The sequence below is a fragment of the Pipistrellus kuhlii genome, unplaced genomic scaffold, assembly GCF_014108245.1.
Source record: "Pipistrellus kuhlii isolate mPipKuh1 unplaced genomic scaffold, mPipKuh1.p scaffold_m20_p_21, whole genome shotgun sequence".
NCBI classification, from domain to species: Eukaryota; Metazoa; Chordata; class Mammalia; order Chiroptera; family Vespertilionidae; genus Pipistrellus; species Pipistrellus kuhlii.
Window position 1 is genome coordinate 10,506,911 of NW_023425520.1, and position 27,021 is coordinate 10,533,931.

A 27,021-nucleotide genomic window follows, 5' to 3' on the forward strand; every position below is an offset into this window, starting at 1 on the left:
CAACCCAAGCCATTTGATAAAGGAGGCAAGAGCATACAATGGAGTCAAGACAGTCTCTTCAATACATGGTGTTGGGAAAGTTCTACAGATACATGCAAAAAAAAAAAAAAAAAAAAAAGAAAGAAAGAAAGAAAAAGAAAGGTCCTGAAACCAGTTTGGCTCAGTGGACAGAGCGTCAGCCTGCAGACTGAAAGGTTCCGGGTTCGATTCCGGTCAAGGGCATGCACCTTGGTTGCAGGCACATTCCCAGTGGGGGTGTGTGCAAGGGGCAGCTGGTTGATGTTCCTCTCTCATCGATGTTTCTAGTTCTCTATTCCTCTCTCTTCCTCTCTGTAAAAAATCAATAAAATATTTTTTTAAAAAAAAAAGAAAGAAAGAGATGGGCAAAGGACCTAACTAGATACTTCTCCAAAGGGGACATACAGATGGCCAAGAGACATATGAAAAAATGCTCAGTCACTGATCATTTGAGAGATGTATATTTTTTAAAATATATTTTATTGATTTTTTACAGAGAGGAAGAGAGAGAGATAGAGAGTTAGAAACATCAATGAGAAAGAATCATCTATCAGCTGCCTCCTACACACTCCCTACTGGGGATGTGCCTGCAACCAAGGCACATGCCCTTGACCGGAATCGAACCCGGGACCTTTTAGTCCACAGGCCGTTGCTCTATTCACTGAGCAATCAGAAAGGATGTATGCACCCCTATGTTCATAGCAGCACAATTTACAATAGCTAAGATCTGGCAACAACCCAAGTGCCCATCAGTGGATGAGTGGATAAAAAGCTGTGGTATATTTAGTACACCATAGAATACTATGCAGCAGTAGTAAAAAGAAAGGATCTCTTACCGTTTGAGACAGCATAGAGGGACATGGAGAGCATCATGCTAAGTAAAATAAGCCAGTCAGAGAAAGACAATGATCTCACTCATTTGTGGAATTTAATGAATAAAATAATCCAATGAGCAAAATTGATTCAGAGACATAAGACATGGAACAGATTGTTGAATCTCAGAGGGAAGGTGGGGGTAGGTGGGAAGAGATCAACCAATGAACTTGTATGCAAATATGCATGACCCATGGACTCAGACTCGGGTGAGGACCTGGGGGGTAGGGGCAGACTAGAAGGGGTTATTGGGTGGGAGCAGGGAGGAGGAGACATATGTAATATTAAAAAAAAAAAAAAAAAGTGACTCATGGGTTGGGTTGAGTCTGTTGCTTATCATTTTTGTTTCCTCCATCTGGTAGTTCTGAAGGAGATTTGTCTGATAGCTGCAGGAGGAAGTGGGAAATTCCCAGAACCACCTTCTCTGAGATCTGTCACTCCCCTCCCAGACTCAGCATCTCCTTCATCTTCCAAGATTAGAGCGTATTCCAAGATCCTCCAGTGATGAAGAGGTCCCCGAGAAAGGCCGGCAGTAACCAACTTCATTGGTGGTGGCCGGAGGCGGGAGGTGGGGGAGATGGTATCATTTAAGTTTCTCTCACCATATCTGTGATCTAAACAACTGACAAGCACCAAAATGAATCATTGTTATCTTACGGAATCTCTCAGGTTTTTTTTTCCCCCTTCCATTTTGATTATTCCTGCGAATTTCAGCCCTTCACCATCTCTTGCTTGTTACATGTTAAGTTTCTTAACTTTGTTCATTATTCCCTGTCATTCCACCTTACACAGTGAGGACAAACATTTCTCCCTACAATATAAGCCACGTTACATCTTTCTCTAACTCATAAGTGTCCACATACTTCCTGTGTGCCTCTGAAGACTCTCCACTATCAAACACTAAACTACATTTTTTTTCAAACTGCATTTTCAGCTTCTCCTGCTGGACTTGTCCTTGAACAACGTGCTCCAATTATCGGCAACCTCATTGTCATTCCCGAACCGCCATACGCTTCAAACTCATGTGTTTTCACATGTTCCTCCAATTTGGAAACTCTTTTCCTCCTCTCGGAAGCCTGCCTAACATGCTCATCCCAGTCCAAACAGTGGACTTCCTTCCCTCCACTCCACCCAGAACCCCATTCATTTTTTCCCCTTGTTTCTGTAGTTCAGGGTCTGTGCTTCTACCTGGCACACACTCACCTCCACCCCCTGCAAAAGACGCTGTTGGGGTGTTGGGGGAACAGCACAGACCTGGCATCGGAAATCAGACCCGAGGAATCCTCCACATGTAGCATGTATTCCCTGAGGCTTCACTGGTCACCTTTTGGTGCTCTCTCAGCTGTACAGTCTCCTATTTGTAAAATGCTATTCATTACAGTGTTTCCTAAAGGGGCTTCCCAATGTTTAAAATTAGTGCCCACTGGAGTTTCTCCTTTATGTTTAATTTTTTTTCTTGAGGCCAAAAATGCCGTTCCATACAGGCTTTCCATAAATATTAACCCTAAAAAGAGGGAAACATGTTTATCAGAGCACATGTTTAAACTCAACTCTTTGAGCACAGCTGTGTCATCTGTCCTCCATCTCCCAACAAGACATAAGGGTAAGTGCCCAAAAGCCATTTGAAAATGTGCTCAACATCACTAATCCTCAGAAATGCAACTCAAAACCACAAGGCAGAAGCTCACGCCTTATAGGATGGCTATCATGAAAAAGACAAATAATGAGTGTGGGCAACGCCTGGCAAAAGTGGAAAGTTTGTTCATAGGCATGGAATGGTGCCGGCACTATGAAAAATATACTAAGCATCCTTAAGAAATTAACACTACCATATGATTCAGCAACTCCACTTCTTAATATTTATCCGAAGTGATCATTATCAGGATCTCAAAGAGATGCTTGTGTCCCCGCTGAAACATTATGTACAATAGCCAAGATATGAAAACCATGCCTACGTTCATTGACAATAAACAAAGGAAATGTGGAATATATACAATAAATTATTTTTCAGCCTTAGAGAGGAAGGAAATCCTACCAGGCCAGCATGGCTCAGTGGCTGAGCATCAACCTATGAACTAGGAGGTCACAGTTCAATTCCTAGTCAGGGCGCATGCCCGGGTTATAGCCTCCAGCCCCAGTGTCGGGTGTGCAGGAGGCAGCCAATCAATGAGTCTCTCTCATCATTGGTGTTTCTATCTCTCCCTCTCCCTTCCTCTCTGAAATCAATGAAAAAATGTTATTTAAAAAGGAAGGAAATCCTGACACATGCTACAATATCGCTATGCTAACTGAAATAAGCCAGTAACAGATAGCCGATTACTGTGTGATCTCACTTTTGTGATCGATTGAAAGTAGGCAAATTCACAAAAGCAGAGAGGAGGTTGATGGTTGCCACAGGTCGGAGAAAGAGGAAAATGAGAAGTTGTTGCTCAATAGATACAAAATGTCCATTATGATACATGAATAGTTTTGGAGATCTGCTTAACAACTTAGTACCTATACTTAATCCTATATAATAAAAGCTTAATAGGCTAAGTGTCCAGTTGATCAGTTGGCAGTTCAACCAATCATAGCATGATATGCTAAGGCCGCTCAACCACTCACTATGACATGCACTGACCACCAGGCGGCAGATACTCCAACCGGTAGGTTAGCTTGCTGATGGGATCCGGTCAATTTGGGACTGAGCAAAATGGGTCGGACATGTACTGGAGCCCTCCCACAGTCCCCTCCTGGCCCCGATCGTGCACTGGTGGGCTTCCTTGGCCTGGCCTGGACCCCTTGAGGAATGTCAGAGAGCCAGTTTTGGCCTGATCCCACAAGCTAGGCTGAGGGACCCCACTGGTGCACAAATTCGTGCACTGGGCCTCTAGTAGTATGATATTGTGCACTTTAAATATTTTTTAATATATATTTTTATTGGTTTCAGAGTGGAAGGCAGAGGGAGAGAGAGATAGAAACATCAATGATTAGAGAGAATCATTTATAGGCTGCTTCCTGCACATCCCCTATTGGGGATCGAGCCTGGAACCTGGGCATGTGCCCTTGACCAGAATCGAACCTGGGACCCTTCAATCCACAGGCCAATGTTCTATCCACTGAGCCAAACCAGCCAGGGCAATATTGTGCACTTTAAAACAGGTTAAGAGGATAGATCTCATGTTAAGTATTCTTAACATAAAACTAAAACAAAACCCACAAAAGAACATGAGAAAACTTTTGGAGTTGAGGGATATATTTAATGGGAGTTTGCGTATGTCTAAGCTCAAAATAATGTATACATTAAATATATGCAATTTTGGCATATCAAATATACCTCAAAAACACTTAGAAAAAAATTAAGAAATCAGCTGTGGATGTGAAATAGTCATGTAGTGATGTCATTAAGCTCATATTCCCCTCACCCTCACCATCCCACAGCACACGTGCTCAGATCCTCCTCGGACCTGCACCTAAGGTCTCTCTGATCCCACAGAGCTTTGCATAACCTGTTCATTCTCAGTTACCCAGTTCTGTCCTCAGAGGTCAGGTCTCCATGAGGTCACACTCCTTGCTGTATTTCATTTTAGCACTTGTTCCCACCCAAACTGCATGACTGACGTGATTGCCCGCTGTCCCCGGCCCCTGCTGCAGTTCACGCCATGAGGTGGGTTTCCTCTGTCTCCTTTCCAGTCGTGTCTGAAGGGCTTTGGAGGAGGCTCCTCATGGACGGAATCATTCTGAGGAGTTCACAGGAGCACAATGCACTGCCGCTCGTTTCTGGAGCTAGTCCAATAGCAGCCAGCACTGATAACCACAGTGTTCCTGCACTGTCTCCTCCTGCCTTCACAGCAAAACCCGGGTTGCCAGGGTGTTCTTATCCTCGTTGTACACACGAAAACGTGGCTTAGGAGAACATGTGCAAGGGAAGCACAACCAAGGCCAAACACAAGCTTCATCCGGCTCCATGATTTCCTGGGTGAACTAGGCATCAGAAACCACGCATCCCCTTTCTCAGATTGTATGACCTCCAAGCAATGCTGCTGACCTGCCTTCCCAAGTTCACTAATGCACGTGGTACTCTACACAGAAATTACACAAATTTCTTACCGGGAGTAAAATCTCTCTCATCACCAATAAATAAATGTATCCAAAGAGGAGACCCGCTTTTATATTTACAATTGCACTTTCCCCAGCTCACACGGCAGTTAGGGAAAGTAACCAGATGCCCTGGGAGCTCCGAGGCAATCACCAGCCATCATCACTGATAACGGGGCCGTCTCTGCTCAGCCTCATCGTGTCTGAGTGCTGTTGGATCAGGCGATCTTGCAGTCATGGGCGGGGAGGACTAAGAAAAGACCAGGACTGTGGAGGCCTCATTTATAGAAGCAACTGTGAGACCTCCTCAGGCAATGTCTTCCTCTTTCTTCTCACATTTGCCTGGATTTTAAAGGAGAACTGGCCCTAGCCAGTTGGCTCAGTGGAAAGAGCATTGGCCTGCTGAAAGAAGGGCCCTGGGTTTAACTCTAGTCAAGGGCCAGTACCTTGGTTGCAGGCTCCTCCCTGGCCCTGGTCAAGGTAGATGCAGAAGGCAGCCAATTGATGTGTTTCTCTCACATCAATATTTCTCTCTGTCTTTCCCTCTCTAAAAAATAATCAATAATAATAAATCAATGGGAGAAAAAATATCCTAGGGTGAAGATTTTTTTTTAAAAAAAGAAGAATCTCACTACTTCTCTAACATAGAACTGAAATCCAACAAACAGGCTTTCCCAAAGAGTGATCAGAGGACCCTAGCAAGAGGGAGAGCAGCTTCGCAAGAGCAGAATGAGCTCAAGTTCTGCCACCTCCCTGAGTCTGACATGGTTGGATTCCATCAAAATCCTCTTGCCGTGCTGAAACTGGTTTGGCTCAGTGGATAGAGCATCAGCCTGCAGACTAAAGGGTCCTGGGTTCGATTCCGGTCAAGGGCATGTATCTTGGTTGTGGGCACATCCCCAGTAGGGGGTGTGCAAAAGGCAGCTGATCAATGATTCTCTCTCACTGATGTTTCTAACTCTATTCCTCTCTGTAAAAAGTCAATTATATATATATATAATTTTTTTTAATCCTCCTGCTGGTTTGAAGTTTATGAAGTAAGGTAACCTCATGGCTTGTTCTGGAGACCTTTTAGCCTCTGCCAATAGATACACGTGGGAAACTTTAAAATCAGCACAGGCAGTGAAACTACTCAGAACAAGAAGCTTCTAGGGGTCTCGGTGTCCCAAAGCAAACATGTGACCCTCTGCTGCCCGAGACCGAGGGCCCCACACACTTCCTCATAGGAGCCAGGACGCATGCGTGGAGGGCCTTCTTTCTGCAGAGTGGGCACGGGTTTGTGGGTTTTTCAGATTTGAAGGCCTTGTCCTGGTGACCAAAGAATCATAATCTAGAAGACATACAGATGTGGTCATGACACTAGACAGAGCATGTGCAGTGTCCTCGATGTACATAGAAAGTTTATGAGTAATTTCTGGCAGAGATCGAGGAGGTGGAGCATTTGGCCAGGACACTGAACGTCAATGTTTCGACCAGTAACGATGGCTGAAATGAACTTTGGAGCAAGAGTGCTGGCAGCCAGGCACACAGACTTGAAGTCAAAAGAAGGGCCGGAGGAGAAACCAAGATGGCGGCATAGGGTAGACACCCGAATGCAGCCTACCACAACAAATTTGAATTTAGAACTGGAAAACAGGGGAGGCATTGCCCTGAAGCACCAGATGGCTAGCTGAGAGGAGGCTCTGCCATCTGGGAAGGAGAGAGAAGGCACGCTGAACCTCAGGAACTGTGAAGGTACAGAGAACTGTGCGTGTGAAAAGGCGCTGGCTTACTCCCGGTGCGCTACTGACTAATTCCCAGCACGCGGAGAGGGTGGACAGCTAACGCTCGGCTGGCTTTCTTGTTCCAGAGAAAAACAGAATCACCCTATTGCTCTGATAGGTGGCCCCAGTCAGGGAGAGGCCAGACTGTCAGACAATGGGCAGAGATCTCTCAGAGATGTGTGAAGCCAGAGGCCATTACTGCAGAACTGGAAAACAAAGCTTGTCTGCACCAACCCAAGACTCTGCCCATCCAAGATGAGCACAGTAGCTCTCCCAGAGGCTGGCTTTCTCTAAGGAGGGACTGGCCAGAATCCAAAGCTTGTCTGCGCCTTTACCAAAGAGGTACGCATGCCTGCAACCAATCTTGTGATACTCACCGTGAACAGGACTTTTCTAAGGCGAGACTGACAGGGAACCAAAGATAAACTGTGCACCCCAAGACCCCGCCCTATCCAAGCGGGGTACAGAAGCCCTCCTAGCTGAGACACTGCTGATCCTCACAGCCAATTGGCTTAGAGATCAACCAACACTAAGCAAGGCTTAACAACAAGACTGCACACACAGCCCACAAGGGCTACACCAAGACTGTCCACTGCAGGTAACTGGGAAGGCTGTGTTACTGGGCTCTACCAGAACACCCAGCACACAAAGCTATTCCATCAAATCAGGGAAACAACTAAAATGCAGACAAGAGGCAGGACACAAAGGAAGGAGATGGAGGAAAAGAAAATAATGGATATTGAATTCAAAACTACAGTTATAAGGCTTTTCAAGAATATCCTAAAAAAGGCTGATAAAATAAATGAGACCTATGAAGATATGAAAAGGGATCAACTAGAAATAAAAAGGGATCAACTAGAAATAAAGAAAACATTGTCTGAAATAAAAAAATATTACAGAGTCCTAAAAACAGATTGGAAGATTGTAAGAATCAAGACAAAGATTTAGAACACAAAGAGCCAGAGGATACTCCTCTGCAGAAGCAAGAAGATAAGAGAATCCAGGAAGTTGAAGATAGTGTAAGAAACCTCTGGGACAATTTCAAGCAAACCAACATCAGAATTATGGGGATCCCAGAAGAAGAGAGAGAGCAAGATACCGAAAGAATACTGGAAGAAATAGTGACAGAAAAATTCCCCCACCTGGGGAAAGAAATAGACTTACAAGTCCAGGAAGTGCACAGAACCCCAAACAAAAGGAATCCAAAGAAGACCACACCAAGAGAAATCATAATTAAAATTTCAAGAGCAAAAGAGCAAAAGACAAAGAGAGAATATTAAAAGCAGCAAGAGAAAAGCAGGTAGTTACCTATAAAGGAGCACCCATACGATTGTCAGCTGATTTCTCAACAGAAACCATGCAGGCCAGATGGGAATGGCAAGAAATATTCAAGGTGATGAATAGCAAGAACCTACAGCCAAAAATAATCTACCCAGCAAAGCTATCACTCAGAATTGAAGGCCAGATAAAGAGCTTCACAAATAAAACAAAGCTAAAGGAGTTCATCACCGCCAAACCAGAATTATATGAAGTGCTGAAGGGGGTTCTTTAGGAAGAGGAAGAAGATAAAGATAAAAATTATGGACAACCAATACATAACTATCAACAAGTGAAACTAAAAACCAAGGGAATTAAAAAATCTGATAAACAATATTAACTGGTGAATATAATAGAATCAGAGGTATGGAAGGGGAGTGAACTGATGATTCTCGGGGAAAAGGGGCGTGGGGGTGCGGGAAGAGCCTGAACAAAAACTGTGCACCTATGGATGAGGACAATGGGGGATGGGGAAAGGACAGAGGGTGGGGTGGGAACCTGGTAGAGGGGAGCAACTGAAGGGGGGCGGGGGGAGGAACACATTTGTACAATAATAATCTGAACAATAAAGATTTATTTAAAAAATAAATAAAAGAAAAAAAAGAAGGGCCGGCCTGACAAGGCCACAGGCCACGCCTGTTTGAGGCATTAAGGGCAGAAGAGCTGTGGAAGTAAACTAGCTAGCACACATTCCTCAGATCCTGCTGTGCCAGAGACCTGCAGGCATAGGCTGAAACGACAGAGCAGCAATGGCCTTGGGCATGCCCGGAGGCAGTAACAATGGGAGGTGATCGCTAAGGAAGCAGTGGAGGCCACGCCCCAAGTCAGAAGAAAACAAGAGGAGCGAGTGATTAAACAGAACATACAGGACCTTACATCCCAAACCAGCGGTCTGCAGTCTACATGTTAGCTGGTGGGAAATGGATAGACTCACTGGAACACAGTGAATTTAGTTGTGTTAAAAAACAAAAAACAACCCACATCTGTATGGTCAACAGGTACATGAAAAGGTACTCAACAGTACTAATCATCCTGGGGCTAAGCAGGAGGAACAAGAGGGAGGGGGCAAAGGGTGAGGGAAGGGAGGGGGACATCTGTCATACTCTCAACAACAAAAATAAATTTTAAAAAATTATCAGGGGCCCTAGCTGGTTTGGCTCAGTGAATAGAGCGTCAGTCTGCAGACTGAAAGGTCCCGGGTTCAATTCCAGTCAAGGGCTTGTATCTTGGTTGCGGGCACATCCCCAGTGGGAGGTGTGCAAGAGGCAGCTGATTGATGTTTCTTTCTCGTTGTTGTTTCTAGCTCTCTATCCCTCTCCCTTCCTCTCTGTAAAAAATTAATAAAATATATATATTTTTAAATTATCAGGAAAATGCAAATAAAAAACACAATAAGATATGACCTCACACCTGTTAGGTCGGCTACCATCAAGAAGACAGAAAAAAAAAATACAAGAAATATCGTATCTGCAAAGATGTAGATGAAATGGAGCACTTGCACTGTTGGCGGGAATATAAATTGGTTCAGCCACTATGGAAAACAATTTTTAAAAATAAAAAAGGCCTGCGTGGTTCATGTTAGAGCGTCAGCCCGCACACATGGCCTTGGAGGTTCAATCCCTGGCCCCGTCAGGGTGCATCCTGAAGGCAACTAATTGATGTGTCTCTCTCACATTGATGCTTCTCTCTCTTCCTCTCTCCCTCCCCTCCTTCTTCCCACTCTCTTTAAAAATCAATGGAAAAAATATCCTCTGGTGAGTGTTAACAAAAACAAAAATTAAAAAAAGAACTATCATGTGATTCAGCAATCTCACTTCTAAGTGTGCAGTCAAACCTCGTTTCTCAACCATCTCCCACTTCAAGCAATTCGGTTCTCAACCAAGTTGTTCACCAAAACAAATGGTTCAGTCTTTGGCCAATACGTCTGCTCTGGACATGAGCATGGCAAAACATGTATCTCAGGCCACAGACTCAGGACAGGACAGGTTGGGAGTTAGTTTACCGCCAAACCTCTCAGGGGGTTGTGCTATGAATGCTTTTGTGGTTTTTATTTTACTTTACTTTTTGCTTTTGTTGCTGGTGAAATGGAGGCCATCAAGAGTGCTAACGTTGCTAAGGTGTGGAAGAAACACTGACCACAGGCCATTGCGGGGTAGGAGAACTGTCGCTGATTTGGATAAAGGAGAAGCAGCTCGCTGGTGACAGCATCTCGGGGCAATGACACGTGAAAAGGGAAGGTGCTGCGGCGTCCTGAGAGACAGCCGGGCCGCTGCTGGCAGTGCTGGGCGGGTGGTTCGATGATTTCGGAAAAGAGGTGTTTGCTCAGAGATTAAACAGTACATTGTATGTGTACTGTATATAAAAAAGGTTAGAACAGGGGATCATTTGGGGGACTGGAATGAATTAATTCTAATGGAAAAAATGATTTGGTTTTTAAAAATCTCTTCTTGAACAGCCTTCCAGAGTGAATTAAGTTTGAGAACCAAGGTTCAATTGTTTATCAAAAAAATAAATAAAAAGGAAAAAAAAGAAAGAAAACAGGATCTCAAAGAGATATGTGCACTCACGTGGTCATTACATGTTAGTCACAGCCTAAGTGTCTCTCACAGGTGAGCAGATTAAGATGTGGCACATCTCTATCTCTACCTCATCCATATCGACATAGCCCAGGGGTGGGGCACTTCTTCCTGCCAAAGGCCATTTGGATTTTTATAACATCACTCGAGGGCCACCCAAAATTACCAACTTAAACATTGGCCTGCTCTCTTTGGCCAAACATTTAATAAACTCACCCTATCGCCTTGGCAGACCAGACCAAACGTTCTCTCAGCCTCACAGGGCCCGCTGGCTGACGTCCCACACCCCTGACAAATGGAATATTTCTCAGCCACAGGAAAGAAGGGAATCCTGCCACTTGTGACAACGTGAATGGACCTTGAGGAAATTATGTAAAGTGAGAGACATAGAGACACAGTATGCTCTCACTTAGATTTGAAATTTAAAGGCGGTGAACTTGTAGAAGCAGAGAGAGAATGATGGTTAAGAGAGGCTGAGCAAGGGGGAAATGGGGAGATGTTAAAGGTACAAAGTTGCAGCTCAAAGATAAGTCTGAGAGGTCTCAGGTACAGTGTAGTGATCGCAGACAACAGTATTGTATCATAAACTTCAAAGCTTCTAACAGACTAAAACTTATTGTTTGCACCATGAAAAAATTATAATTATGTGATGTGATAGAGGTGTTTGCTAATACCATGGTGATAGCCATATTACAATATACAAATGTATCAAATTAACACACTGTATACCTTAAACTTATATAGTGTGATACATCAACTAGAGGCCCAGTGCATGAAATTCCCTAAGCCTGGTCAGAGATCAGAGCCAATCTGTAGGGCGACTGGAGCCCACGTTGGCCTGCCTGGCACCATCCCCTTGTCTATACCCCTCCCCCCCTGCCGCCACCATCACCGGTCACCTCCCTATGTGGGGCAACCAGCTTGGTGATCAGGGGACACCTCCCCATCCCCCGCTGGCACCTGCCTTGGCTGGCCTAGGGCCTGCAGGCTGATGGCAGTTTCTGCATGGAGCATCTTCCCCCTGGTGGTCAGTGCGCATCATAGCAAACCATCATTCTGGGGGTCATTCTGCCATTCCATCAATTTGCATATTGGGCTTTTATTATATAGGACTAGAGGCTTGTTGCATGATATTCGTGCAAGAATAGGCCTTTCTTTCCCTGGATTCACTCCCAGCCACCCGGGAGCTGGCAAGTTCACGCTCCCCGGCCACCCAGGAGCTGGCACCTCCCTAGGCTACCCGGAGCCGGCAATTCCTCGCTTCTGTCTGGGCACCACTCCAGTAGCTCCTTTCACCGCCCTCCTTCCCCTCATAGCAGGCTTCACTTAGCTCCACGCCTGCATATGCAAATTAACCTCCATCTTTGTTGGGTTAATTTGCATACTCACTCTGATTGGCTGTGGGCATAGCGGAATGATGGTTAATTTGCATGTTTCTCCTTTATTAGGTAAGATTATATGTCAATTTTTAAAAATAGTCTTTTAAAATAATATAATATAACTAGACTCTTAGAAGGATTAGAAACAGTGGATGGGGAGTCGGGTTCTGTGAAGACAATTCTTTAAGATTAAGAAAGATGTAAAAAGAATAATGCCTGTTATCCATATCTGCTCTACTTCAAAAGCATTTGTAAATGAGGTAAAAGTCATCAATAAAGGGCACTACTTAAGCCCAGCCAATGTGGCTCTGTGGTTGAGCATCAATCTTTGAACCAGGAGGTCATGGTTCCATTCCCATTGAGGCCTCAAGCCTGGGTTGCAGCTCCATTTCCCCTGGGGGCATATAGGAGGCAGTCAATCAATGATTCTCTCTCATCATTGATGTTACTATCTCTCTCTCTCTCTCTATCCCTTCCTCTCTGAAATCAATAATATATGTATTATTGATTTAAAAGGCACTATTTATATCAAAAGCACTTGTGTGTATTATTTGTTATGCATCCATAATTCCAACAACCAGACTGCTTATTCTAATGCCGACTCCTTAATGCTGATGTATGGGAAGATAATCTCTATACCCAAATAAGAAAACAGATGTTGCCGAAACCGGTTTGGCTCAATGGATAGAGCGTCGGCTTGGGGACTGAAGGGTCCCAGGTTCGATTCCCGTCAAGGGCATGCATCTTGGTTGCGGGCATATCCCCAGTAGGGGGTGTGCAAGAGGCAGCTGATCGATGACTCTCTCTCATCGATGTTTCCAACTCTCTATCTCTCTCCCTCTCTATACAAAATCAATAAAATGTATTTAAAAAAAAGAAAGAAAGAAAGAAAAGAAAACAGATGTGTAGGAAGGTTCAAGTGACCATAGCCTAGGCTTGCTAAATAGAGTATAGGATACACAGTTAAATTTGAACTTCAGATAAACATGATATTTATTTATTTATTTATTTATTTATTTTTTAGTGTAAGTATGATCCATGCACTAATGCTCCAAATAGTGCATGGGGCATGCTTATACAAAAATATATCTATTTATCATAAATTCAAATCTGCTTTGGCACCTTGTATTTTTATTTTCTAAATCTGGCAACCGACGACTGTGGTTCCAAGTAAGGCAAGCGGAGTGGCGGGCAGGTCGCTGAGTGCCCTCAGAGGATGCAGTCTCACCCCCAGTGTGAGAGCCCGCCTCCTCCCTGTGCTCTTCCTCCCCGTCAGGACTCACCTGCCTTCTCTCCGGAGACAATTCCCCATCCTCTCAGCGTGACCGTTTCTCAGCTCCTGAGTTTCACTCCACTTTGGTTAGTCTTGACCAAAGCAACAAGGGGTGCAGCACGGGGCAGGATGTGACTTCTGACCACTCGTGCTCCCACTCACCACCGCAGCAGGGGACGGGCGCGTTAGAGAAGGAAGGAACCGTTCTGAAGGGGAGGGGAGAAGAAAGGCATGCTTTTTTCATTGTGTGAGTGTGTGTGTGTGAGTGTGTGTGTGTGTGTGTGAGTGTATGAGTGTGTGTGTGTATGTATGTGAGTGTGTGTGAATGTGTATGTGAGTGTGTGTGTGTGTATGTGAGTGTATGAGTGTGTGTGTGTATGTGAGTGTATGAGTGTGTGTGTGTATGTATGTGAGTGTGTGTGTGAATGTGTGTGAGTGTGTGTGTATGTGAGTGTATGAGTGTGTGTGTGTGTATGTATGAGTGTGTGTGTGAATGTGTGTGTGAGTGTGTGTGTATGTGAGTGTATGAGTGTGTGTATGTATGAGTGTGTGTGTGTGTGAGTGTGTATGTGAGTGTATGAGTGTGTGTATGAGTGTGAGTGTGTGTGTGTGTGAATGTATGTGAGTGTATGAGTGTGTGTGTGTATGTATGTGAGTGTGTGTGTGAATGTGTGTGTGAGTGTATGAGTGTGTGTATGTATGAGTGTGAGTGTGTGTGTGTGAATGTGTGTGTGAGTGTGTGTGTGTGTGTGAGTGTATGAGTGTGCGTATGAGTGTGTATGTATGAGTGTGAGTGTGTGTGTGTGTGAATGTGTATGTGAGTGTATGAGTGTGTGTGTGTATGTATGTGAGTGTGTGTGAGTGTGTGTGTGTGTGAGTGTGTATGTGAGTGTATGAGTGTGTGTGTGTGTATGAGTGTGAGTGTGTGTGTGTGTATGAGTGTATGAGTCAGTGTGAGTGTGTGTGTCTGTGTGTATGTGTGTGTTTATGTGCATGTGTGTGAGTGTGTGTGTGTATGTGTGTGTGGTGTGTGTGTGTGAGTGTGTGAGTGTGTGTGTGTGTGTGTGTGTGTGAGAAAACATTAGACTGAACCATGGGAGACTAAGTCTAACATGCTAGAGTCACTTGGCTTTCAAGGCCATTCCAGGATCACAGGATCATATCGGTACGGACTTTCCTATTCCCAAGAAATCTGATATCAAAACTCCCAATATTTTATTCTCTTCCAAATACTCAAGAAGAAAGCCTTTTAGCCCTGGCTGGTGTGGCTCAGTGGATAGATTGACAGCCTGCGGACTCAAGGGTCCCAGGTTTGATTCCGGTCAAGGACATGTACCTTGGTTGCGGGCACATCCCCAGTGAGGGGTGTGCAGGAGGCAGCTGATTGATGTTTTTCTCTCATGGATGCTTCTGGCTCTCCCTTCCTCTCTGTAAAAAATCAATACATTTTTTTTTAAAAAGAAGAAAGCCTTTTATAAGAAAACTAAAAGCAAAAAGAGAATCCAGCCATAAAAACCCAATCATATGTAACACCTTTCCTCAGAGGCCTGACACTACGAGAGACAAGACTACATGGAAGAGTGTGGCAATGGAAGGGTCTTGATGTGGTTCAAGGTAGGCCACAGAGCAATTGTTCTTCCTGTTTTTCCAAAGTTAAAGTCACAAGGGGAAGAACAGGGCCTGACAGACTCATCTGCTCATCTAGTCCGCACTTCCTCCCTGCCCCGCCCAGCAAAGCCACAGAGCACAGGCTGGCTGTAGAGATAAGCAGGCGACTCGCTGGCTGCTGACTCAGCTGCTGCTGGCCAGGCGGTGAAATATCTCACTCATCATGGCTTCCACCCAGCGGCATGCAGAACAGGTGCCTGATTTCCTTCAGTTTGCATCCAACACAAAATTGACTTGCTGAACTCAGAAACGATATGTCATGTACATATTTTTTAATCCTCACCTGAGCGCATGCTTTTATTGATTTTAGAGAGAAAGGAAAGGAGAGAAAGAGAAACATTGATGAGAGAGAGAGAGAGAGAGAGAGAGAGAGAGAGAGAGAGAGAGAGAGAGAGAAACCTCAGTCAGTTGCCTCCTGTATCATCCTGGCCGGGGAACAAACCCACAACGTTTTGGTGTAGGGGACAATCCTCAAACTACTGACCCACACAGCCAGAGCAGTGCCAATTTTTAAAACTATTTATCAAATAAGGATTCCAAGATTGATGAAATTTAAGTTACTGCTACCCATCATCAAAGTACTTAAATTTTATGTTTTAATCATAAGCTTGAGAAAAATTATATTTGAAGCAAGAGTTTCACACACACTATTCCTGCTTTTGGCTCACCTGACTCACTTTTCAGAACTTTGTCCCAAAGTCCTGCTGCCCAGACTCTCACATCCACACTGATCATTGGAGGGTCCTGACAAACAACCAGGTCAACATTCTGCCTTTCCAATGAGCTCGCTCCGGTGCCTCTCCCGCTGGCCCTTGGAGGAGCAAGGAGCTAGACCAGGGAGCCTCTAAGCATGGCCCGGCGGCAGCAGGAGGCGCCCGACAGCTGGTTAGAAATGTGCATTCACAGCCCTCAGCGCACATCTCCTGAATCAGAAACTGCGGGTTTGTTCTCCCTGTTGTCTGAGAACCACGGCAATAAACCATTTATTAATCACAAACTCATCACTCTCCAAATGCTCAGGTAAGCAGGTCCCGATTGGGTCCCAGTCACCAAATACCAGAGACATGGTAACACCAAAGATGTCCAGTTCCTTCAGCCTCGTTCCCGCCCCCGCTGCCCATACTGGCGAGAACCAATCCGGAAAAGACTTCCCTTTCACTGGTGAGGGCTCAGCAGGCAGCTTCCTGGAATGGGTCAGGTAAAAGCAAAGTGAGATTTTGGTGAACCGGAATGCTTCCAGTGACAGTGCTGTGACTGCTGACTGAACACATGGGGTTGCACCCTGAACCACATCAGCTCGAGTCTCGGGGCTGTGTGGAAGAGATGCCCCACCAGATGCAGGTCATTTCTCTCCTCTACAGGGGTGCCCTCTGTTGATGTTCTCTGCTCACTTGCTCATACATCTGTTCTTTCTACTTGGTCTCCTGTCTACCAATAAGTTTAGGTTTTACTCATCTGAACTTCTCCTAAAAATGACATACAATGCTTTCTATTTACTCTGATAGAGTATCATCATCTCACGGTGTACTTTCAAAGTCAATAATATGTAGTTTTCTTATTGTTAAGTATGTGTTTGGTACTGAAAATCTAAAAACGTGCAAATAAAATAACATAAAAACATTGAACTAACCCAGAATCCTACTACCCAGAAACAATTCTTATGTGTATTTTGATGTATGGTTATAATCTGCTCTGGGAATACATACATGCACCCACTGGGTTTAAAGAATTCAAAAAGGAGAGTACTCTGTGAACATGTCTTTCTATACCATTAAATGGGTTTTCAAAGATCATTTTCTCTTTTTTCCAGCTTTTTTGAAGTACAATTCCTATATAAAACTGAATGTAATTAATGTACACCATTTGATAAGTTTGAGCATATGTGTATATTCTTGATACTGTTATATTGTAAATCAGCAAGCTACACAGAAGATGCCTTAATCAATAAGCCAAATTAATTTGGAGCCTTTATTACTCTAGAGGTCTCAGAGGAGTTGTCTCTCAAAGTCTGAGCAAAATAATATGGAGAAAATTTTCCCTTTTTTACCTTCCTAGCTTCTTCTTCTTCTTCTTCTTTTTTTTTTTTTTTTTTAATATATTTTTATTGATTTTTCACAGAGAAAAAGAAGGGAGAGGGAGAGTTAGAAACATCTCTCATTGATGAGAGAGAAACATCGATTAGCCACCTCCTGCCTGCAACCAAGGCACACACCCTTGACTGGAATCGAACCCGGGACCCCTGAGTCCATAGGCCAATGCCCTATCCACTGAGCCAAACCGGTTTCAGCCCTTCCTAGCTTCTTTGTCTCCCAAATATGGAATGGGGTTTCCGCACCTTTCACAGGCTTTGCAAAAAACAAAACAAACAAACAAAAACCACCGCCATGTGCTGGGATGGGCCTTGAGACTAGATCTCAAGGCCTGGCCTGGTGCCAGAATTGGTAACTCCGTCTGGGGGTTGTATGGTTCACGGCCTTTCCGAAATGGAAGCAGTGCTTAAGTAAACAGGTCTTGCAGGACCAGAGAAGTGAGCTCATTTTCCCTATTGTACGAGCAAGCATGTTTACAGAAGCTAAGAATAGCAAAGTTAATTCACAGAACAAAGGACCTTTTAGTGGAAAATTTCAAACAGTAGTTTTTACAACATAGAGGTTACTGGAACAAGATGGACTATGCTTCAATACCATCACCACAGTAAAGGTAATAATCAGATCCATCACCTTCAACAGGTTTTTTGTTTTTTGTGTTGTTTGTTTGTTTGTTTTATGTATGTGTGTGTGTGTGTGTGTGTGTGTGTGTGTGTGTGTGTGTATGTGTAGAACATTTAACATGAGATTTACCCTCTAACAACATTTTAAGTGAATAATATGGCAAATCAAATGGGGGTATTTTCCAAAACTTTTAAGGCATTCCTGTGGTTTAATAACAAAAGCAAAAATAACGAAACAAATAGCCTAATTTAAAAATGGGCAAAAAACTTGAAGAGACATTTCTCCAAAGAATACTTACAAATGGCCAACAGGTCCACAGGATGGTGCTCACCATCACTAATCATCAGGGGGATGCAAACTAAAACCACATCACATATCACCTCTGCTAAACTAAAAACCTTCACCTTACATGACTGAAGTCTTTCTTAAGTAAGGTTTTATTGAGCCCAAGACCCACTGGAGGCATAGAGTCTAAACCCCTACCAGCATGTCTAGGTATAAAAGACAACTTGTTCCTCATCCCAGAGTTTGATAGCATTTTTAGGTGAAGTAGAGGGAGCGGGAAGAGGGAGGGAGAGTTAGTCTGAAAGAATTTACAGCAGCTATAGGCAAAGGGTGGGGGAAGACGAAGGGGGACCAGTTCTGGGCCAGCAGAGGCCACATAAGAAATGTCTTCTCCTGTGGATGAGCTGGAGTCCTGAAAGCCTTCATGCGAACAAGGAGGGCTCCTGGGCACAGATGATGCCTGGCTAAAGTAACCCATTACTAATGGATGTAAAGTATTTCACTGTATAATTAGAGGCCTGGTGCACAGATTCATGGGGTCTCAGCCTGGCCTGTGCCCTCTTGAAATCCAGAATTCCTCGGGGATGTCAGGCTGCTGGTTTTGGCCTGATCCGTGCAGGCCAGCAGAGAGAGCCCACCAGGGCATGAATCCATGCACCGAGCCTTTAGTATGCATATATGATCTTTGGTTAATCTCTTCCTGCCCTCCCCCTTCCCCCTTCCCTCTGAGATTCATCATTCTGTTCCATGTTTCCATGCCTGTGCGTTGAGTGTCTGCCCCCTGGTGGTCAGTGCGTGTCATGAATGGTTGGACACAGCATATTAGGCTTTTATATATATATAAATTTTCAACATCTTTTTTGGTTACTTCCAGTTTTTCTATTTTAAAAAATCTGCAATTAACATTCTTGTAAATAAGTCTTGACATGGTATTGCCTATGATGTTTAAGATTTCTAATACTAGCTGCAAATATTCCACCATGAAAAGTATATACATTTGAAACATGTTGGCATGCCCAAAGTGTGGGAAATTTGATCTCAGTTGCTTCCATGGGGCTTAGAGCAAGACTGAGCATGTGAGATGTAACACGGTTTCGGTTAGTAGCTAGTTCCTGCTCATTTGCAGATAATATTGGAACTAAAACCAGTTCTTTACTCAAGTACAAGGTAGGGAAGCAGATCCTCAAGTCTGACTCAAATATTTTATTGAAAAAAAAATGGTGAATAAGATATTAAGCATTGAAAAGTTAACATTCCAACAAATTGTTTGGTTTCAATTATTTCCAATGTCATTTCTTTTCTTTTTTTAAAAAAAATATTTTTTTGATTTCAGAGAGGAAGGGAGAGGAAGAGATAGATGGAAACTTCAATGATGAGAGAGAATCATTGACTGGCTGCCTCCTGCACATCCCCTACTGGGGATGGAGCCCACAACCCAGGCATATGCCCTTGACCAGAATCGAACCTGGGACCTTTCAGTCCACAGGCTGACACTCTATCCACTGAGGCAAACCGGCTAGGACTCTAATGTCATTTCTTGAGTAAATTTAAATTTGATATATGTATGGAATGAAAAAAAAGAAATTATTTCAAAATTGGGAGAAGGTAAAGCCATGATTGCGTAGGAACACAAAATATACCACAAAATGTGCCTGTTTGGCATAACAAAGATTTTTGAAGATAGGAAAATGCTGTGGAGGCTTTCTCTGAACCCATTATCTACTTAAAAACAGATCCTTTAAAAAAACAAAACAAAACAAAACAGCCAAAACCGGTTGGGCTCAGTGGTAGAGCATTGGTCTGTGGACTGAAAGGTCCGAGGTTCGATTCCGGTCAAGGGCATGTACATTGGTTGCAGGCACATCCCCAGTAGGGGTGTGCAAGAGGCAGCTGGTTGATGTTTCTCTCTCATAGACATTTCTAGCTCTCTATCTCTCTCTCTTCCTCTCTGTAAAAAATCAATAAAATATATTTTTTCAAAAACCAAAACCAAAACAAAAAAAACCTCAATTGTCCTTAATCCCACCCTCAGGCGTTTCATCCGCAGCGAAGATTGACTCATTGTGGTGAGAAGTTTGCACCACACCTAACAGACATCACCAGCTCCCATCTCTCCCTCTGTCCCCCTGCAGGCCCACTTCTCTTTCCTGGAAGCATGTCCTCCACTCTAAGTGGCTTTGTCCCCTCCTTTTCTCCTATCACGACGGTATACAAGCTCTCTCATCTCTCTGCTCCTTTGGGCGTTCATTTCTTTCTGTGATGTCCCCGTGCATGTAAAGTTAACAATTAATAAATCCATATGCCTTTTCCCCTATTAATCTGTCTCTTGTCAGTTCAGTTCACAGGCCTGCGGTCACTAAAATACTTAAGAAGATAGGTGTGTTTTTCTCCCACAATTGTTTGGTTGGTGATGTTAACATAAAACATTCAAACCTGTAAGGAAATTTTTAGTTTATTTGAGCCAATCTGGCGACAATTTCGGGAAGCAGAACCTCAGCGGATTGGGGTAATGCTCCAGAGAATGAGAGGTTCTCGTCTATTTTTATTCATTGCAATCAAAGGAGGGGACGTAGGTGGGTCACATGAAATCCACTGGTGATAGACTAGCGAGGCGGGAGAAAGCAAAGCAGGGAAATCCCTGGGATTGGATAAAGAGTAAAATGATAGACACATATTTAGGTGGGTCCAGGATAGTCAATACTCAACAATTAACATAACAATAATAGCAAAGGAATTTTTGGCATCTGTCCTGGTGCCCAGGCACATTAGGCTGTGCCTCAAGGGGTCCAGAAAAAGGGAAATTACAAGTTACCCAGACATTTCAAGAATATGTTAGCATCGATACAAAAGGACAATAGGCTCAGTTAAGGTAACGGCTGACCTTGTCAGTGAAGATACCAGCCTAGGACTAGGACCTAACTGCCCACCACAATTGCTTTAGTTAAAGTTTAATTTCAGACCATCCTCTGTGGTTACTTTAGGTCTCTGAGTTTGCAAGACTGTCATAAAGGTCTTCCCTGAGCTTGTCGGGTTAGCATGTGGCCCCTTTCATCCACAGAGATGATGATGATGGATGGTACTGATACTGGGAAATTTTACGATTAGCCTAACAGATTATCATCTGGTATCTGAGCCACTGTGCTCAGAGGGAGAACATCCCCCGCACAGGAGCAGATAAAGAATCACCGGTCAACAGATGAAGGAATGCCAGGAAACTGGCAGGACTGCAGCTTTTATCTGATTAACCTTTTCCCTGAATTCCAAACCCCTTACTTACTATTTTATGAGTTCCAAACCCCTTACCTACACTTTTCTTCTCCTTATACTGGTTTGGCTCAGTGTATAGAGCATCAGCTTGCAGACCAAAGGGTCCTGGGCACCTCCCTGGCCCAGGCCCTGGTCAGGGCACGTGCAGGAGTCAACCACTGATGGGTTTTCTTTCACATTAATATTTCCCTGTCTTTCCCACTCTCTTCCATTCTCTCTAAAAATCAATGGAAAAAATATCCTCCGGTGAAGATTAAAAAAAAAAAAAAAAGGTTGATTGAGGTGAGAAGTAGGACTGTCTTTAGGGTGCCCACTGTCTTCTCAGATCACCAGCCATTTCTCAGTGAAGCACCCATAAAGATTCAGTCTTTTCTCTACTTATTGGTTCTGGTAGGGACAGGCAGCAAGAATGCTGATGTGGCCAAAACCGGTTTGGCTCAGTGGATAGAGCGTCAGCCTGAGGACTGAAGGTTCCCAGGTTCGATTCTGGTCAAGGGCATGTACCTTGGTTGTGGGCACATTCCCAAGAGGAGGTGTGCAGGAGGCAGCTGATCAATGTTTCTCTCTCATCGATGTTTCTAACTCTCTATCCTTCTCTCCTCTTCTCTGTAAAAAAACACACACACACACATACACACACAAACACACATTTAAAAAAAAAAGAATGCTGATGTTTCCAATTCACAATATCTACATATATCAAAGCATCACTGCACACCTTAAATATATACAGTGTTTACTTGTCATTTATCCCTCAATAAAGCTGGGGGCGGGGGAAGAATAAAAAATGTGCAGTCAATGTTTCTCACACAGAACATAAAATCACGGTGTTATAGAGTGAATCGTGCCCTCTAAAATTCATGTTGCACTTCTAATGCCCAGTACCTTACAATGTGACTGTACTGGAAACAGGGCTTTTAAAGAGGTGATTAAGTTCAAATAAGGCCAGTAGAGTGGGCCCTAATCCAACCTGACTGGTGTCCTTACAAAGAGAAGATTTGAACACAAAAGAGAGACACAGGGACAGACATGGAGGAGAGGGAATGAGAGGACGAAGAGAGAAGCAGTAAGTGGCCTGCAAGCCAAGGAGAATGTCTCAACAGAAACCTTTTGGTGCACAGAACCACCCTCCAACCAACTGAACCAGCTGAGCCACCGTCCAGGGCTAAACACTCCTTTAAAGGACATGAAAGGTCATGGGAAGATACACGCCAAGGCTCTTGAATTAACCTACCACGTTCAGGCAACTCATTATAATTCCAACTGGATTGATTACAGAACTTGATAGACTTACTCTGAAATATTCTGATTCTAGTAATAGCAAACCAGTGTATTCAAACAAAGCTTCCTACTGGGAAAACATTAAATGCAGTTTTCAATGTCTCTTTCTCGTTGTAAAAACAATTAAGACAGTCTGGTTGCAAGTAAGATGGAGTCAGCACAGTCCACTCCTCTTTCACTCAACGCAGTTGAAACCCTGGGCCTGGACCCCCAGTCTGGCTTTCTGGGTGGCTCTGAAAAATAAGTGGTATCAAACAGACTGGAGACGAAACCAGATCTCACGGTACACATGATCGGGCAGTGGCTTCTGGGCAAGTTGCCTCCCTTACCTCCTGGTCTGAATTCAAAGGCAGCACAGACCCTGGAACTGCGCACCGAGTGCCAACAAAAATTGCTCCAGGACAAGCCCTCCTTTTCTTGTCTGAAAAGCAGAAAGAAAACCCCTAAAGAGCAGAGGGAGTGGCAAATGCCCCCTGCGCTGGCTGGCTGGTCTTTCTCGCCTGGCTGGAAGCTGCAGCGCTCAGCTCTTCTATTTCTCTCTCTTTTCTCTCTGCTTCGCCACAGGAGGTGTGCAGGGCTGGGAAGCTGCAGCTCTGGCTTTCTCGGGGCTCCCGGGAGCAGGGAGTGTGGAGAAGGTTGTGAGGACGGGGCCGCTTAGAAAGGCATCCCCCGTTATGTGAACTCCTGGGCTCCTGCTCACCCTGCACAGGCGTGGGCCTGACCCCAAGCAGGACACCAAAGGCTGTGAGAACTGAATGGCATGTTATCCAAGAACTCAGATCAGCTGTGAAACTGAACCACTGCTGGAACCGGAACCCACAGAGGGCAGGTTGGAACTTGGAACTTAAATCTCACCTCAATTAACCGGCTGCTAAGAAAAAAATTTCCACAAGATTTAAACAACAGCCAGAGTCTCATGATATGTTATATTTCAAAGGTCCAGGATAAGATCCAAACTTATTTGGCATGCAAAGAACCAGGAAATTGTGATCTATTTGGGAAAAAAAAAAAAAAAAAAAGCCAGTTAACACACCAACTTCAGGATGACCCAGATGTTGGAATTCTTATATTTTAAAGCAGTTACTATAACCATGTTCCAAGAAGTAAGGTCAAGCATTCTTTTTTTTTTTTTTTTTTTTTTTTAGGTCAAGCATTCTTGAAACAAACAGAAGATAGAATATCTGAGCAGATAAAAAGAAGCTTTTAAAAAGTAAACCAAGTGAAAATATTATAACGAAAAGTATGGTCACTGAAATGAAATGTATTGGATGAGCTCACAAACAGACTGTAGATGAATGTAGAAAGAGTCAGTGAACTTAATAGCTAGACCAATCGATGTTATCCAATCAGAAGAGCAGGCACTTTAAAAGTTGATAAAAAATGAACAGCCTCGGGGACCTGTCAAATAATATCTAAAGGCCTAACATCCATGTCTTAGGAAATGCAGAAGAGGAGAAAGGGTGTACTAAAAGAGTATTTAAATAAATAATGGGTGAAAACTTCCCAAATTTGGTATGAGACATAAATCTACTGATCCTCAGTGAACCCCCAAGCAGAATAAACCCAAAGAAATCCATGCCCAGAAATGTGATCATCAAATTACTGAAAATGAAAGACAATGAAAAAGTTTTAAATCAGCTACAAAAAATGACTCATTGCACAAAGGGAAACAATGATCCAAATGACTGGAAATAGCCAAGGGTCCATCAACAGGATAAATGGCTAAACAAATTTCAGTGAAGCCAAACAACAGAAACTACTCAGCAATAATAAGGAACGACAGCCCTGGCCAGTGTGCACAATGGGCCCATGCACCAAATGGTCTCCAGTTCAATTCCCAATCAAGGGCACCTAGATTCTTTCTCTTTTTTAAAATATATTTTTACTGATTTTTACAAACGGGAAGGGAGATGGATAGAGAATTAGAAACATTAATGAGAGAGAAACATCAACCATCTGCCTCCTGCATACCTCCCACTGGAGATGTGCCCGCAACCAAGGTACATGTACTTGACCAGAATCGAACCTAGGAACCTTCAGAAAGCAGGAGGAAACTTTATCCACTGAGCAAAACAGCCTAGGGCTAGGGCACCTAATTTCTGCATGTGGGAGGCAACCAATCAATGTGATTCTCTCGCATCGATGTTCTCCCTTTCTCTCCCTCGCCCTCCCTCTATCTCTAAAAATCAATAAAAACATTTTTAAAAAGAATAAATTGACATGTGCCTCCCACAGATATACAATGCAGACATTATTCTCAGAGGGACAGATTGAGGGCCAGACAGATGCAGCAGCCCATCTAAAATGACACAGAGGCAGTGGGAGGCCACGATGAAAGCCCAGACCCTGTGATTCTTTGAGTGAAGAGGCCTTAACAGCAAGGCATCGGTGGTTCATCTCATGCCCCTGGTCCAAGGCCTTCACAGGTAACTGGAGTGGGCAATTACCTCAAGCATTCCTTCCCTAACCCTAACCCTAACCCTAACCCTAACCCTAACCCTAACCCTAACCCTTGCCCTAACCCTAACCCTAACCCTAACCCTTGCCCTAACCCTAACCCTAACCCTAACCCTAACCCTAACCCTAACCCTAACCCTAGCCCTAACCCTAACCCTAACCCTAACCCTAACCCTAGCCCTAACCCTAACCCTAACCCTAACCCTAACCCTAACCCTAACCCTAACCCTAACCCTAACCCTAACCCTAACCCTAACCCTAACCCTAACCCTAACCCTAACCCTAACCCTAACCCTAATCCTAGCCCTAACTCTAACCTTAGCCCTAACCCTAACCCTAACCCTAACTCTAACCCTAGCCCTAACCCTAACCCTAAATCTAGCCCAAACCCTAGCGTTAGCCTTGACCCTAGCCCTAACCCTAGCTCCAACCCTAACCCTAGCCCTAGCCCTAACCCTAAATCTAGCCCTAACCGTAGCCTTAGCCTTGACCCTAGCCCTAACCCTAGCCCTAACCCTAGCTCTAACCCTAACCCTAGCCCTAGCCCTAGCCCTAATCCTAGCCCTAACTCTAACCCTAGCCCTAACCCTAACCCTAAATCTAGCCCAAACCCTAGCCTTAGCCTTGACCCTAGCCCTAACCCTAGCTCCAACCCTAACCCTAGCCCTAACCCTAGCCCTAGCCCTAACCCTAGCCCTAGTCCTAGCCCTAACCCTAACTCTAGCCCTAACCCTAACCCTAACCCTAACCCTAGCCCTAACCCTAAATCTAGCCCTAACTGTAGCCTTAGCCTTGACCCTAGCCCTAACCCTAGCCCTAACCCTAGCTCTAACCCTAACCCTAGCCCTAACCCTAGCCCTAACCCTAGCCCTAACCCTAGCCCTAGCCCTAACCTTAGCCCTAATCCTAACTCTAGCCCTAACCCTAACCCTAGCCCTAACCCTATTACTCATGTGCCAGGAGGTGCTCAGTCAGGCTCCTCTCAGCTCTGGGTCCACACACCTCACTCCTTCCTGGACCACTCTAACTGGATGTCCCTGCACATGTCCTCTCCTTGCTCCCCACCACACATCCACTCACCAGGTCAGAAAGCTGAGCATGGCTGAAACTAGTTTGGCTCAGTGGATAGAGTGTTGGCCTGCGGACTGAAAGGTCCCAGGTTCGATTCTAGTCAAGGTCATGTACCTTGGTTGTAGGCACATCCCCAGTAGGGGGTGTGCAACAGGCAGCTGATTGATGTTTCTCTCTCATCGATGTTTCTAACTCTCTATCCCTCTCTCTTCCTCTCTGTAAAAAAAAATCAATAAAATATATTTTTTTAAAAGGAAAAGAAAGCTGAGCATGGCCTACATTTCTCCTCCTCACCTTCCTGTCTCACAAGTCCTCTGACTCTCCTCTGACAGCTCTGGCATCAGACTGTTCTCAGTATAGGCCTGGATGACATGAGTGGTTTCCCAACTGGTCCACTTCTCTTTGATCTCATATGCCCTTGAATCATGCCACCTGCCACCGTATTTTAATTTCCAGAGCACTTTCTGAACATGTCACTCCCCTGCTTACAAACATCCTTGTCCCTGTTGCTTACAGGATAAAGTCTAGACTCTTTTGAGTCTCAATTGACATCCTCCAAGGCCTGCACTGAGACCACTTTGTAGACTCACCTTACCCATTGAATCACTTAAAGCCCACAGCTTATTCTGCACAAGGTGCAGATCTGAGCCATTCCAGGCTTCTGCACTTTGCTCTGGATGCTTTCCCTGCCCCAGCTCTCTGCACAGGTGAGCAACTGCTCATCCTCCCAGACCCAAGCCATGTGAGCTTCTCTACGAACACTTTCCAGCATCTCCCATCACCACATTGGAGGCTGAGCATGGCTCCTTGGTGCACCATGAGGTGGTGTGCTCTGCCATCCCTTCCAGCCTGGCCCCTTCTGACCTCCTCACTGTGTCTGCCTCACCAAGGTAGAGGCCTCGAGCTCCTCCAACCTGATTTTTCTCCTGGGCTCACGTGGGGTTGCACTGCCCAGCCCTCCCCGTGAAGCTAGGCATGACCATGAGTTCACTCTGGCCAGTGAAA

The 27,021-nt window shown here is 44.5% G+C and overlaps 1 protein-coding gene across 1 annotated transcript in view; it reads right to left on the reverse strand.

Annotated features, from left to right (window-relative positions):
* GCSAML (germinal center associated signaling and motility like) overlaps positions 1 to 13,552 on the reverse strand; it is a 43,916-nt gene extending 30,364 nt beyond the window's left edge. The window contains exon 1 of the mRNA XM_036450435.2: positions 13,287 to 13,552. Within this exon, the coding sequence (XP_036306328.1) occupies positions 13,287 to 13,315 (29 nt within the window). The 5' untranslated portion in view covers positions 13,316 to 13,552. The remainder of the gene's footprint in view (positions 1 to 13,286) is intronic.
* Positions 13,553 to 27,021: the final 13,469 nt, after the last annotated feature.